The sequence below is a fragment of the Apis cerana genome, linkage group LG1 (genome assembly GCF_029169275.1).
Source record: "Apis cerana isolate GH-2021 linkage group LG1, AcerK_1.0, whole genome shotgun sequence".
NCBI lineage: Eukaryota > Metazoa > Arthropoda > Insecta > Hymenoptera > Apidae > Apis > Apis cerana.
In genome coordinates, this window is record NC_083852.1 from 27,011,884 (window position 1) to 27,025,315 (window position 13,432).

Here is a 13,432-nt window from a genome sequence, read left to right on the forward strand (position 1 = left end):
AGTTTGCTAGGAATGCAATTATGCGAGGATCCGCATTAAGTTTTAATCCGATCTAGTTTTATACTCGCGGAGAGTTTATGACCTGCGCGGAAAGCTTCTTAACGATAATGCGATATCTTGAGAGGATAGGACAGGCATTAACTTTACTACCCAAGGGGGCAAAGGACCACGAAGGTTAGATCGAAGGTCCAAGGTGAAGAGGAACGGGATGCAGCGTCTTATACCATCCTAACTTACCAACCGCTCTACCGCATATTCGCTACTATTCTCTTAATTGTCAAACTTTGACGCTTCTCCTAATTTCTCTTCTTATCGCGCGTGCTTTATCGAGTAACCAATGCGCGTAAAGATCAACCAACCGCGATAATCTTGGATCAAATCGTTGGTCGAACCAAAATTCGTCAAAATTTTCGCAGCTATAGATATCGTGGCGATATCGAGACGAATGTAAGTGACGTATCGTCGATGCGCGACGAATCGACTCGCGTTAATTGATCGGTAATAAAGAATCGTACGAAGGAAGTAGCGATTTGAGTCGTTTCAATCACGCGCGATCGTGTTTTATATTTATGTTCACGGTATATACATATGCTGTATACATATGCGTATTCTTTATTTTTGTAGGTTATTCACGGTGTTCACATAGAACCAGCACATGAAGTAAGAAAGCGTAGTATCAGTCAACCGGTTAGAATCCTGTTATCGTACGACGAAAGCGTTTACAGGTAAGTCGATATTTCGATTATATCGTGTAATATATCGCGCGTAAGGATGAAAATTAACGATACGAATCAAAGTCTCTAACGACGTATATACGCGTTTGTATACGTGTTAATGGTACGTGTAATGGTTGAGTCGCGATATAATAATTATTTACATTCGCACAACACAACCAATAAGAAATATTAGACGCGCAATATTTCTTTTCTATTATCGCCGTAAGAGTGAAATAAAAATGATTTGACGAAAGAAAATTTTCGAGTAAAATTTTGTGGCTACGTCATGAACAGAACGCGCGCAACTGCGTAAGACGCGCTTTACTTCGTCACGAGTCACGACAAACTAACTTTTAACTTCGGGATTGGAAGTTGCGCAGTTGTTAAATGCTACCATAACGCCAACCTAAACTTTCCCAGTAGTGTTCCGTGACTAGTTCCTATCCGTGCATTCATCCTGTTCGCGTATACGAGAGCTTAGTATGTAGTAGGACCGTTAGGGCCAAAATTAATCGGAAAGCGATTATATTAAGATGGAATATTCGAAAACACGAACTCGATATTATTATTTTTACAGTGAATTTAATCGTCTTTCAATATTGAAGATTTTGATCGAGAAAATCGAAACGAATAGTTTTCCCGCTTTTACTATTTCAAAAGCGAAAAACAGAAAGAATGTTTGAAATATTAGTAAAACGACGCTTTCACCGATGCGGTTATGGATATATTTCAAGCTAATTCGGGAAATTTTTGTATTCGATTTTCCATGAATAGGAACGAAAGCGAATTTTCGTTCCAGTTGTTCACCCAGAAACTGTTATTGCTAATTAATCGCGTTTTCTCGTTACCGATAATTAATCCCGCGTCGCTTGTATTCAAAAAATAAATAAAAAGAGAGAGAGAGAGAGAGAGAAGGGAAAAGGAGAAAATTAACCAATACGGCCGAATTTATCGATATCGTGGACGTACTCTCTCCCGGGAGATCGGCAATGGTTGTCAATCGAATAGAAAGCGTTAAAATTTCCGTCGAGGACCAAAAAACTTGGATACGCGCCAGATGAACCACTGTCTGCATGTGTAGGTTCGGTTCACAACCGACGACGTACCTTTATTCAATTTGCAATTCACCCGTGATCGTCGACGATATTTGAAAAAGGTCTACTACTTCGTTGGAATGGATCTACGCCAAATGTTTGTAGCTGATCAGAATCGATATCGTCCGAATTATCTTTGATATTTCGTGAAAAACTATAATACGTAAGAGATTTATGATTAAGAACAAAAATGTTGATAAAGATCTTTCGCGTAATATTTTAATTCTCCATTTCGAAATTTTCTTTCTTTCGATTCATCCTCATCCTAATCCCATTGCGATGTGATCAACGATAAAAACGATATTAAATAAACGTAACAATTATTGGAAATTATTACTCTTTTCCGTCAAGTTTTTCTAATTATCAATCTTTTAATCATATCGTTGTTCCAATTTTATCGTCATTAACGATATATTACATCCACTTATTCGAGCCGAAATTCAACTCATTCCGCGAGCGTAGTAGTGGATTATTCCGTGTGTGCCATTAAACATCGTAAATGATCTCCTATGAGAGATATTCTCAAAGTTTTGACGCAATCGCGTTAAAATTATCTTGCACAGTGTAAGGAAAAGGTAATGATACGTTACTCCCTCTGCATGCCATGCATCTCTCGCTCCTTTATCCCTTAATATCGAAAATCGAAAATGCGCAATAAAGGGAATGGACAAAAACCGAAATTTCTGTCGACTAGCTTTGAGTTTTCAAAATATTTACTACGTACATTTTCTTTTTAAAAAATCAATAATCAGAAATAAAATACGATAATCGTTGTTCTCACTCGTGTCAATCGGAAATTCATAGATTTTACGTGTCAGTCATATGCGCGTTGATCAAACTGTTCATTTTCATTTTAATTTATTATTGATAACCTTGGCGACAGAATCGCGTAACATCTTATCGCGTTGATCCACTCTAACGAATGATCAAAGATGATCGTCAAAGATGTACTCGTACATTTTTACGAATGACCGGTAAATCAAAGCTATATTGCATATTAAATTGCATATTTTTACGAATAATTTTATCGCTGACAACGACAACGAATCGACCAAATCAAGGACTTTTCGTGTAGAAAACGTAAAAGGAAATTAAAAATTTATTCTAAAAATCGACTCTAGACACAAAAGAAACTGTGCCATTTAATTTTCTTCTCGTTTCATCTCGATACCTCGATTGTCAATATAAAGAATCAAAGTGTCCATATATTACGAAGGAGATTTATATTTTCTCCTCCAAGTACTACATTACTTTTCACGAATCCGTCTGAAACTCGGGAATGTCAGTGAAGCGATATACGAGCGAATAAGCAAAAAGACAGGGTAAACATAAATTAAAAGGGTATAATTCCGCGCTTGTAATAGTCGTTCACTCATCAAAAGTTGTACTATCGAGAAATAGAATCCGAAATTATAGCCGTTTAAATTTTTTCTAATTTTAATAAGATTTTATCTATATATTTTTACGAACATCTTATTAATTATACGTTGAAATTGATTTAAAATCTCATCTTATCTCTGCTCCAAGTCGAATCTTTATTTAATCGATTCGCTTCGAGTTTAGTTATACGTTAATTAATCGAAACGAGTTTAATGGATTTCTAATCTCGTATAATCTCGTACGCGCATTCGTCAATTCTGGTAATTAATCGAAATTGACAATTTTCCGTCAAGTTTTTTTAGATAGTTCCGAGATAAATCCGAAATAAATAAAATCGAGATAGATAGGGTGGAGTGGTCGTTTGTAAAATATTGACATTTTTCAAAGATAGAGCCTTTTTTCCTAAGCCTCGGCGACGAAAACACACGCGTACCATTTCCTCTCGTCTCGTCAAAGGACCGTCCTAATTGGCCGTTTACATTCGCGCGTGTAAATTCTACCATTCGACCATCGTTTCTCTCGCTCTTCACCAGACTACGCACACTCTCCTCTAACCCTCTGCTGCCCGTCTACCATTTGTGCCTCTCTAGCCTTCGTTTCGGTCAATGTTTATCCTCGCGCAATGGTATACGTAGATATACAGTGCGAGAGTACAGTTTGGGTTGGAATGCCCCCGAGCGGCATCTCGTAAATTCACCGTCTGTACTCCGCGATCGTAAATTAACCATAATATTCATATGTGCTTATCGGCACTGTTAATTACATCGCACATGTTTCCCACTGTTCAGAATTGTAATGCATTATATCGCGTATCGTAGTTGGTAGAATCGTTTCTTCTTCCCGTATTCACAAATTTTCGCCGCTAACGACAAATTTAAAGCAATTTCAATATCATATGCCTATTGATAAAATCGATCTATATATATATATATTTTTTTCAATTCGGTACCACGAATATTTGCTAAATGGAATTCCTTTCGATCGAAAAATAGAGCTGAAATCAGTAAAACTTGCGCTACTTTTCAAACTACTCATAACTCTTTTTTTACTCCTTGAAAACCAACTTGAACGTTTTCCGCATCGTTAATGAACCAAACTTTGATATTGCTTTTTTAAGCAATGCTTACCACCTTTCCCGTTAAACTTCATAACGAACTTTGATAATCGTTTTATCTCGTAACCCGTTCTTTAAATATTGTAATATTTTTAAAGAAAATAGTATTACAGAGAAAGAAAATTTAACTCGTAATATATATAGCTATTCAAATTATATAAAAAATCAATTAATTATGATTTTCAATCCGAGAATTCGATTGCACTATTATTAAAGATACGATTCCTGATGCACGGGATGGAAATATCGTCGTAGTTTAATCATTATTGATTAAATTATTAAATTATTATTCAATCGATATAATTTAAAATTATCTTTGCAAAGATCAATGTCGTATTTCTTTTTATCCATTTTATTCGTGGTCAAACAAAACGTTACGTTCTTCCCCCATTCTTCGTATATTCATTTCGACTTTTTTAAATTTACATTACGAGTAAAGTGTTCTTATTTTTTCCGATCGAATTCGCAATATTACAAAGCAAAAGTATTCGTTTCTCGAGAATTTTCTTTCCCGAAAAGAACCTCCTTTCGTCTTTTTCCTCGCATAGTCTGGAACATTAGAAAAACATCAAGATACAAATTTATATTCTTATCAAAGCGGTTAAAATATTTACCTTCTCGCGCGAATGTTAACGATGCAATTTCGATCGAGGATAAAAATTGCTTAAAAAAATTCTTATTCGTGTATGTACGATATAAAATACATTTGGACTATTAGTATTATTTACGTTTATCCACAACAGATCATGCGATCGATTATTTTTATTTTCTGTTAAAACTCATTATCGTTCGATATTACAATCACGCATGAATCGAGATTCGAACCTCGTTAATTATCGTAATTAATCCGGCTCATTTCCAGCTGTTTTTGATTAATTCCTCGTTTTATCCATCCGGTGCGTATAAACACGCTTTGCAACTAAAAACGAAATAAATCGGTTTGCATCCTACGGAAACATCGTATATTTTAGTTTAGCGGAAATCGATTAAATAAATTATCGACAAGGTATATTCGTGTTCGAAACTCGTATTGTCGTTTTACCATCAATAATCGATATGATATAATATTTTTTCCAAGCGAAGATGATACCTTTAAGAATAATCCGTCCAAAATCGCAAAATCTCGATTACATTTCTAATCATAATCGAAACGAACGTTTCGTTATAACGTTTCGAAGACAAAGAGCATTACGCGAGAATCGTATTGTAGTTGATCGCGCGGCAACCGATTCTCATGCTATTCAACTTGACTTTTGCAACGTATTTACTTTCACCTACTTGGCCTAGAAAGTGCAGTCGGGTGTTAAGAATTACGAAAGCAAAAGTAACGTCTCCGATATGCCATTATTAATTATCGCTACAATAGACGGAAAAAAAATATATATATATATATATTTATAAATGAAACAAGGTACACTTTCGTTGCGTCATTCGGATATCTAGTTCAACTTTGATATGTAACGATTCGAATCGAAATATATCTGATTATAACAATCGTAGAATAGATTGCAAAGTTTTTCTTTTTCTTTTTTCTTTTTTTTTTTATTTCATTTGTATTTTGACACTCGATAGATAGAAACGACGTATCCTCGGTTTGGCGCAATAAATGTCGATAATGGATAAGCATCGATCAACGTCCCTTGATCCTTTTTAATGTTAACCCTGGATGGGGAAACGAGCGACGCAGCGCAACATGCACACGTCGCGCTTCAAATTAATGCGTACAATATCGCGCGCGAGCAACCGTTCGTTTGTCAGAATTTATATTTGCGTGTAAAAATCACGCAAGTTTGGAACGGTGACCGTGCGCGATTCGCTTCGAGAGAGACGAATCGAGCGAGCGGAATCGTCGTTGCGGACACCTGCGCCAAAATCGGCCCTATTTCTACCATCTACGTCTATCTATCTAATAGAACCTGTATACACACGCTGCTGCTAAATATTCACTCGGATACGTTAACTCGTGCCGCTAACTTCTTCCGACATCGAGATAAGTGGACAAATTGCATTTCGCTCGACGTTTGCTTTAAACGTCCATTTCCCGATCGACCGTGAAATCTGTATCAAGGATAGAATGGATAGAATAGATTCGTAACAGGCCTCGACTCTGTAAATTATTCGCTCGTTTTGAGAAACGGGTCATTCGCGAATTCGATGAATGGAAAACTTTCTCCTTATATATGTATGCATATATTTGTTCTTTAGCCTTTCAACAGCCAGAATCAAATATATTCGAGTCAACCAAGATTCAAACGTTTGGTAAACACCCAATAGGATTGCACGTTGGAAAATTTCCAACGTTGCGAATCTTTATTTCTCTCACGCTTCGATATTCTTCCTCGATGATATCGTTTCGAAACGAATAACCACTTTCTTCCATACAAATAAATTTTACGTGGCAAACGCTTAAATAACAATGTTTTCCGTACCGATTGACATAGTTAATTAAAGGAATAAATTTTAAGATAGTTTATCGTCGTCGGATCAAATATTAAAATGTAAATTAAGAATGGTAGTGGGTGGAAAAGTTGGTTGTAGATACGGCCTCCCTAACGGCGGATATTTTTACCGTGAAATAAATCAGAGTTATTGTTTTCCGGAGAGCTCGCAAACTCAAGCGGATACACGCCCCTTCACGAATTGCTCTGCTAATGAGTTTCTGTACTACGTGAAAACATTTTTTGCTGGTAATTAATTAAATCACCAACTCCGACGACAATGTATGTGTATGCGCGACAGTTCGTTCCTGCGATTTCCCTGTAAAATTAACATTTATGAAAAATTCTGCGATATCTTGCTATTTGTTGCAATACTTTTTTTTTTTCTTTTATTTCGCGTAATATCGCGATGTCTTATGTTTATACATTGTTATACGTGTGTAAAAATCTCTGATATAGAAAAAAATATATGGATTGATGATCAAAACTTACCATAGATTACATAAATAGATAATACGTTATAATAAAACCGCGAATACTTATTTCGTTATTTGGCCGAATCTTCGTTCGTCGTTTCGCTCGTACTTACTCTTGAATAAAGTAATTTTGAATGTAAAGATTCGAAACGATAAAAATATTTTTAATTTTTCTTTAATTCTTCGATCCACGCGCGAGGTATTATATATGTCGAGGATCCATTCTCATCCACGGAGAGTGCAGAGTCGATCGTTGATCATCGATCACGTTTAAGCTTCACCTCGCGTGCATAATACGTGTCCGTTTATCAACCGTTTAAGCATTAATCTCTCGTTCAACAGCAAGTAACAAATTTGACGTCGTTATGTACATATCAGGACGAAAATAAAATTGCGATTAATAAAACGAAGAGGTACGTTCTCGTTAATCTCGATAAACGCTCTTCGCTTTGGCTTATACGACGATGCTTTATTTTTATTCGTATTTGATTCCGGTCGGTGATTCTCGAAACGTGGTCGCTCGTCCAGGATGCAAATGATGCACTCTCCAGAATTAAAGTGTCTGGTGCTACACCTGCAGTCGAATGCAAGCATGTGAAAGGGACGACGCGGTACCCCTCTTTGGTGGACGAGTACATCTCGCATAGTTCAGACGCTTTTTCCGTTTTCCATTTGTTAAATTTTCTTCTTTCTTTCTCTCTTTCTCTCTCTCCCTCTCTCTCTCTCTCTCTCTCCCTCTCTCTCTCTCTCTCTCTCTATTTCTCTCTCTCTTCTGCAACGCTTCATGCCAATACACGTTGTTCTATTTATTGTACATGTACCTTCAAATATTCGATATTTATCTTTTTTTTTCATCGTTTTTTATCTTTTTTTTTTTTTTTTTACTAAAATAAATTACATATCGTGTAAAAAGTGATTTTTTCGTTTAATCATATCGACGATAATTATTATATTTATATAGTTTATATGGTAAAACTAATCTTACCGCATTTAATATATCCAAGAATCTGTGGTATCCAAGCTTATTGGAGAATGACAAATTTCGTACAGAATATAGTAAAAAGAAATGTGCGTGAAAGATTATCGGGATACAAGTTGTAAATATATGTATATGAAATGCGATAGGGTAAGGTTGAGAAACCGAACAAGCGATCGCTTCTAAACGTCTCCGGAAATCCGTTGATCGTGATAGATTTGTGCATAACGTAAAGTTGCAGTATACCGCAACGTTTATGGTCTACTCTTAGCCCCACGAGACCCGCGCATCGTCCGCATTGCCTCCATCCTCGTATAGTTATAAATCACTACAGAATTCCTGATTCATTGGACATTCCGTGAATATGCGCATTTTCCTGCGAAATATCCAATTTAACTTATATCTACGTATATTCGACGAAACGCTCGACTTTCTTCCATTTTTACGATTATATACGTTACGAGGGGCAATCGTCGATTCTCGTTGTTCAAATTGATGGAAATTTTCATCGAATAATTATCGAAAATTACGATAGAAAAATAAAAAAGAAAAAAAAAGCACGATTTTACAAGATATCGATAAGAATATTTTTCATTCGATCGCGCATTCTTAATAATATAATTTCTATGGACGAGTTTCGAATTGAATCAAAGTTTTGCATACTTATCGCATCCCACTTAATTTTGGCGGATGCAATTCCAATAATACGCATTACGCACGATCTCGTTTACCTCCTATTCATCGAAGCCTCATCGCGCTTAATCGATCTCTCGATTACTCCACGCATATACGTTTGCATTCGCGATGAATGAAACGAGTGACACTGTTTTCAGCTCCCTGGCCCTTCGATAGATATACCATATCCCTCGTTCACCCGTGTCCGATTCGAGCGTATCGACCACTATCGTTCTGCGAATTACGATGTCATCATTATCATCAACGCGGTGTTTCAACGCGCCACTGCCATCGATGTACGTAGACAAATGTCCTTCTATTCCACGTCGCGTAATTATCATAGCCGTAATTCATCCGCACGAAAATTATACCGACGTAACATCGATGTGCGATTATTCAAAAACGATAGGAAAATTACATGTACGCGTGTCTATCTACGAAGAAGAAAAAAAGGAAGAAAAAAGAATAGGATCGATCGCGACAATTTTGAACGTATTAGCTACGATGGTAAATAACATAAACGCATTATTCACTAGTTAAATGGAATCGTACAACGAATAAATAATAAATCGGTATCCGAAAAAAGAGGCAGACGCGAGATCGATTCGTATCGAAGAGCGTTGGATTGGATTTAAAGGATTTAAAAGTTTGGCGAGATCCGTTAACTCGGTTCGTTATTTCTCTGATTATTAGAAAGCGAAAACCGGTTATCTCGAACCTCGATTCAGCAATCTTTAATCTCGTACGATTAGAATTTCATCCTTTGATTTCTTTTACAAGGACAGAATCTTAACGCGCTTCCTCGATCGGTTGAAATTTTAATCCGTTCCGTCTCGTTTTCGAAAACGAATTTCTTCCACTTTGATCTCCATTTTCATCCGTTTCCAATCTTTTACGCGTTTCTTTTACGCGTATCTCTACAATAAATGAAATTTTATAATATTAATACAAAATCTTTTTTTTTTTTTTTAATAACCAATAGGAAATTTCCGCTTCGAGACTGGAAAAGTTAGTCATTAGTTGGAATTATCTGGACATTTGGTTACTCGGTTTGAAATTGTTCGATTGAATCTCGAAGACTATTGTCTCGAAGATTCACGATCACGAAAGGTTACGGATGTTACAAAAGGGCGTACTATTCCCAGGCACAAAGCGTAGGCTGTTGCCGTGGTCGTAGCTACTGTTCCTACCCGTTGGAAGCCTCTCTCTCTGAGTCTACGCCCGTACACCACTCTTATTTTAATGTGTGCGAAAATTACACCAACAATTTAAAATATACGCGATGCGCGAACCGTACGTGACCTCAATTTCCCAGTACTTGTCGTTCTCACGCGACGCCAAACATGTCACGATAAAAAATATTATTTTTATACTAGTTTTATTCGTCATATTTCTTATCGTGCGTCCAACTTTAAAATCTTACTGTTTAAAATTTTGAATTATACCGAAATAACAACATCGCTCCAAATAAAATCGTAAATTGGTCCATACATTGGACAATACTCTAAAATTTAAAAAAAAAAAAAAAAGGGAGGAGGAATAATATAGCATTAAACGAATATAGCATTTCGAACGGATGCAAACATCTCTCGCTTTGCGACCGACTTCGAATCGAATTTATCGATAGCGCGAAATATACAAAGTGATTTATTACTTTATCGGTTCGATTAGAAAACGAGAAACTTCTTCTCCTCTTTATATTTAAAATTATATATTGTATAATATATATTTAAAATTGAAAAATCGTGCCAACCATGCGACATTATGATCCAACGTAATCGGTGAGCGATTCCACGCGTTGCGCGATATATTTCACTTTTGCATCGAAACTGGAAATGTCAACTGGGAATCGTCGAGAAAATTTCAAAGAAACTTAACCCGATGAGAATCGATCTAACTACAAATATAATTTCATAATATCGAACAATGTAGTATAATCGTATATGTACGAATCTTAATTCTTCTTCGCGCTGCTGAATTCGCGGGATACATTGAACGTCGTGCGAGAGAAATCGCAATCGTAAAAAAATTTTACGATCTTTAGGTAAAAAACGTAAAAAAAAAAAAAATTGGTAACAAAGTTTTTAAATAAACTATCTCGATCCGCGAACGATCGAAATCAAAGTGTCTACGAGATTCGTCGTTTATTTTACTACTACGTACAGGATATACAGGATATATATGGATTCGAGTAACTATCGACGATGAAATATTTACCACGGTTTGTATCGATAGGAGCTCGACGAAGTAACGACATATCTGACTGTCAAGCAGCCAGCCTCCACATGGAAATTCAATTTGTACCGCACCAGCTGCGAATCCCGTGACGGCTATGGCTGACAATGCACGCGAAACCGTATTACGGCAATACCGAGACGAATAATCTGAAATTGAAATTACGGAAGTTAAGAGCTTTGTTCCAGGTTCTCGAGCGCAAACGGCGTACCGAGAGAAAACGAGCACGACCATGCGCCAATACGAAGACGCGGGATCGCTTCGCTTATTTCGGATTCCTTCGGGATCTTTCTATCCGCGCTTTTCTTTTCATCCTCGCTTTTCCCTTTCTTTTCTTTTCTTTTCTTTTCTTTTCTTTTCTTTTCTTTTCTTTCTTTCCTTTCTTTTCTTTCTTTTCTTACGCTTACTTTCTCTTTTATCCGATGAAACGTTACGAGAATGAAAGAATTCATTTCCAATTTTATCGATGTGAAAATTAATCTCTACACGAACGATGGGTATTTATCGCGCTTTCAACGCGAATCTCTTGCAATCGTTAATGTCGAAGCAAAACCTGTTACTTCGTTTAATTATTTCCGATACCAACAATATCTCAGTCGAATAGATGATTCTTCGTTTCTCCGAATTTTATCGATTATCGAGAATTCTTAACATCGATTCGTATTCCAAATATGACGAATGAAACGAATAGTCGACTCGATAGACCAAAATCGTGAAATATCGTATTTTCGTAATTTCGTGTTCGCGCATCTCAATTTATATCGCTCTCTTCGTAAACTTTGTAAACTTCACCGCTTTGATACTCGTCGACTAACCTCTTTCATGCTACGTTAAAAAAGAAAATGGCTTTGGTATTTTTACGTTCTCCTTCGTTATCCTTGTCAACTTCTTCTCACTCGCCACGCGAAATCTCTAATCGTCGAAACGATTCGAATTTCCTTATATCCCCTCGCCTTCTTCCTTTCTCAACTATTCGATCGATCGATTTACAATTTTGATCAATTTTAAAAGATAACGAGTTTCGCTCGATAACGTTTCGATTCGTTATGCGTTAGTAAATGCGAGTAAATACCGATAGATAGAATAAAAAAAAAGAGCTCGATTATCCTCCTTAATCTCCAATCCACTAATGCTAATTCGGTCGATCTTTCCACGTTCCAAAATGAAAATTAAATTCAAATTGATGTATCTTCGAAATATAAATATCTCGCGTTCGAATAATCTTTACCGATGCATCCCATACGTATCCGATTTTTCGAGATACGATGATATCTCGCAATACGTGGCAAAAGTAAGAAATTCTATCGTTCCAACGATTATAATCGTAAATTTGACGGATCTTTTAATGTTTCACATTGTAATTTTTAGATTTATTTTCACATCGGTAGATATTAGCGCATAGATATACGAGGAAACGTATACATCGATGTACACGAGCGAGGATATTTGCTCTCGCCGCTATACATATAGCTAGTGGCTGTGTACTCGCAGAATTGGACATCCGCAAAGATCGGTTTATCTAATTAGATTTAGCACGAGCACCGCTGCGCTTCGTCACCGCTGATCCTCGTTATCCCGTCCAATAATTGGCGCCCTTCCAGAAGCAACGGCACGGATTTCTCGATTTATCGAACCGCGTCTGCCTGCTGCTTCTGGAATTCGATTACACCGCGAGAGGAGAGTAACTTTGAAGGCTATTAATTTCCCACTGGAAAATTGACAAATCCGAGAAAATCGATATCGGAAAAAACGATCGATCAACCAGAAATAACAAATAGCTTTCGAAATTTGAAAACTAATACATATAATTTGGATAACCTCGCCGTAATTTTAACTCGAGATCAGCCACCAATTCTATACCCGTTTATATCGACGTTATTACATCATATGGATATGTTTGCATTCGCGTTACCGATCGCTTCGTTCTTTATATCTTGTATTTAGCATAATAGATGAACATATATGTGCGATCATGTATCGGTAAATCATAATATAAATCATAATCATCAGTTCCAGTGTTTAACGGGTTGTTACATCGCACAGTTCCGATTCAACCGATCCTCCCCTGTTCGACGTCAACGCCAACAACGTCCATCGCGATTAATTAATTCTATCGACTTTTCAATTAATCGGTCTAAACGACGCTTTGCTATTTACAAATCGTCCATTTTATAAATACTCGTTTGAGAAGTTTTTCGTTCTCTCCTCATTGGAAGAAAGATGGAAGAAATTAAAAAAAAAAAATAAGCAATTTCCAATTTGCATTTGTTTTCGTGCGAGCGTGGCAAGTGTTGCGATGGAAATGCGATTCGATACCCGGGAAGGCTG

At 36.7% G+C, this 13,432-nt stretch overlaps 1 protein-coding gene across 3 annotated transcripts in view; it reads left to right on the forward strand.

The window, feature by feature from the left end:
* LOC108004303 (leishmanolysin-like peptidase) overlaps window positions 1–13,432 on the forward strand; it is a 93,946-nt gene that overhangs the window by 54,764 nt on the left and 25,750 nt on the right. For all 3 annotated transcript variants that reach the window (XM_028669975.2, XM_062087187.1, XM_028663973.2), the window contains exon 3: window positions 625–725. In XM_028669975.2, the coding sequence (XP_028525776.1) occupies window positions 625–725 (101 nt within the window). The remainder of the gene's footprint in view (window positions 1–624; window positions 726–13,432) is intronic.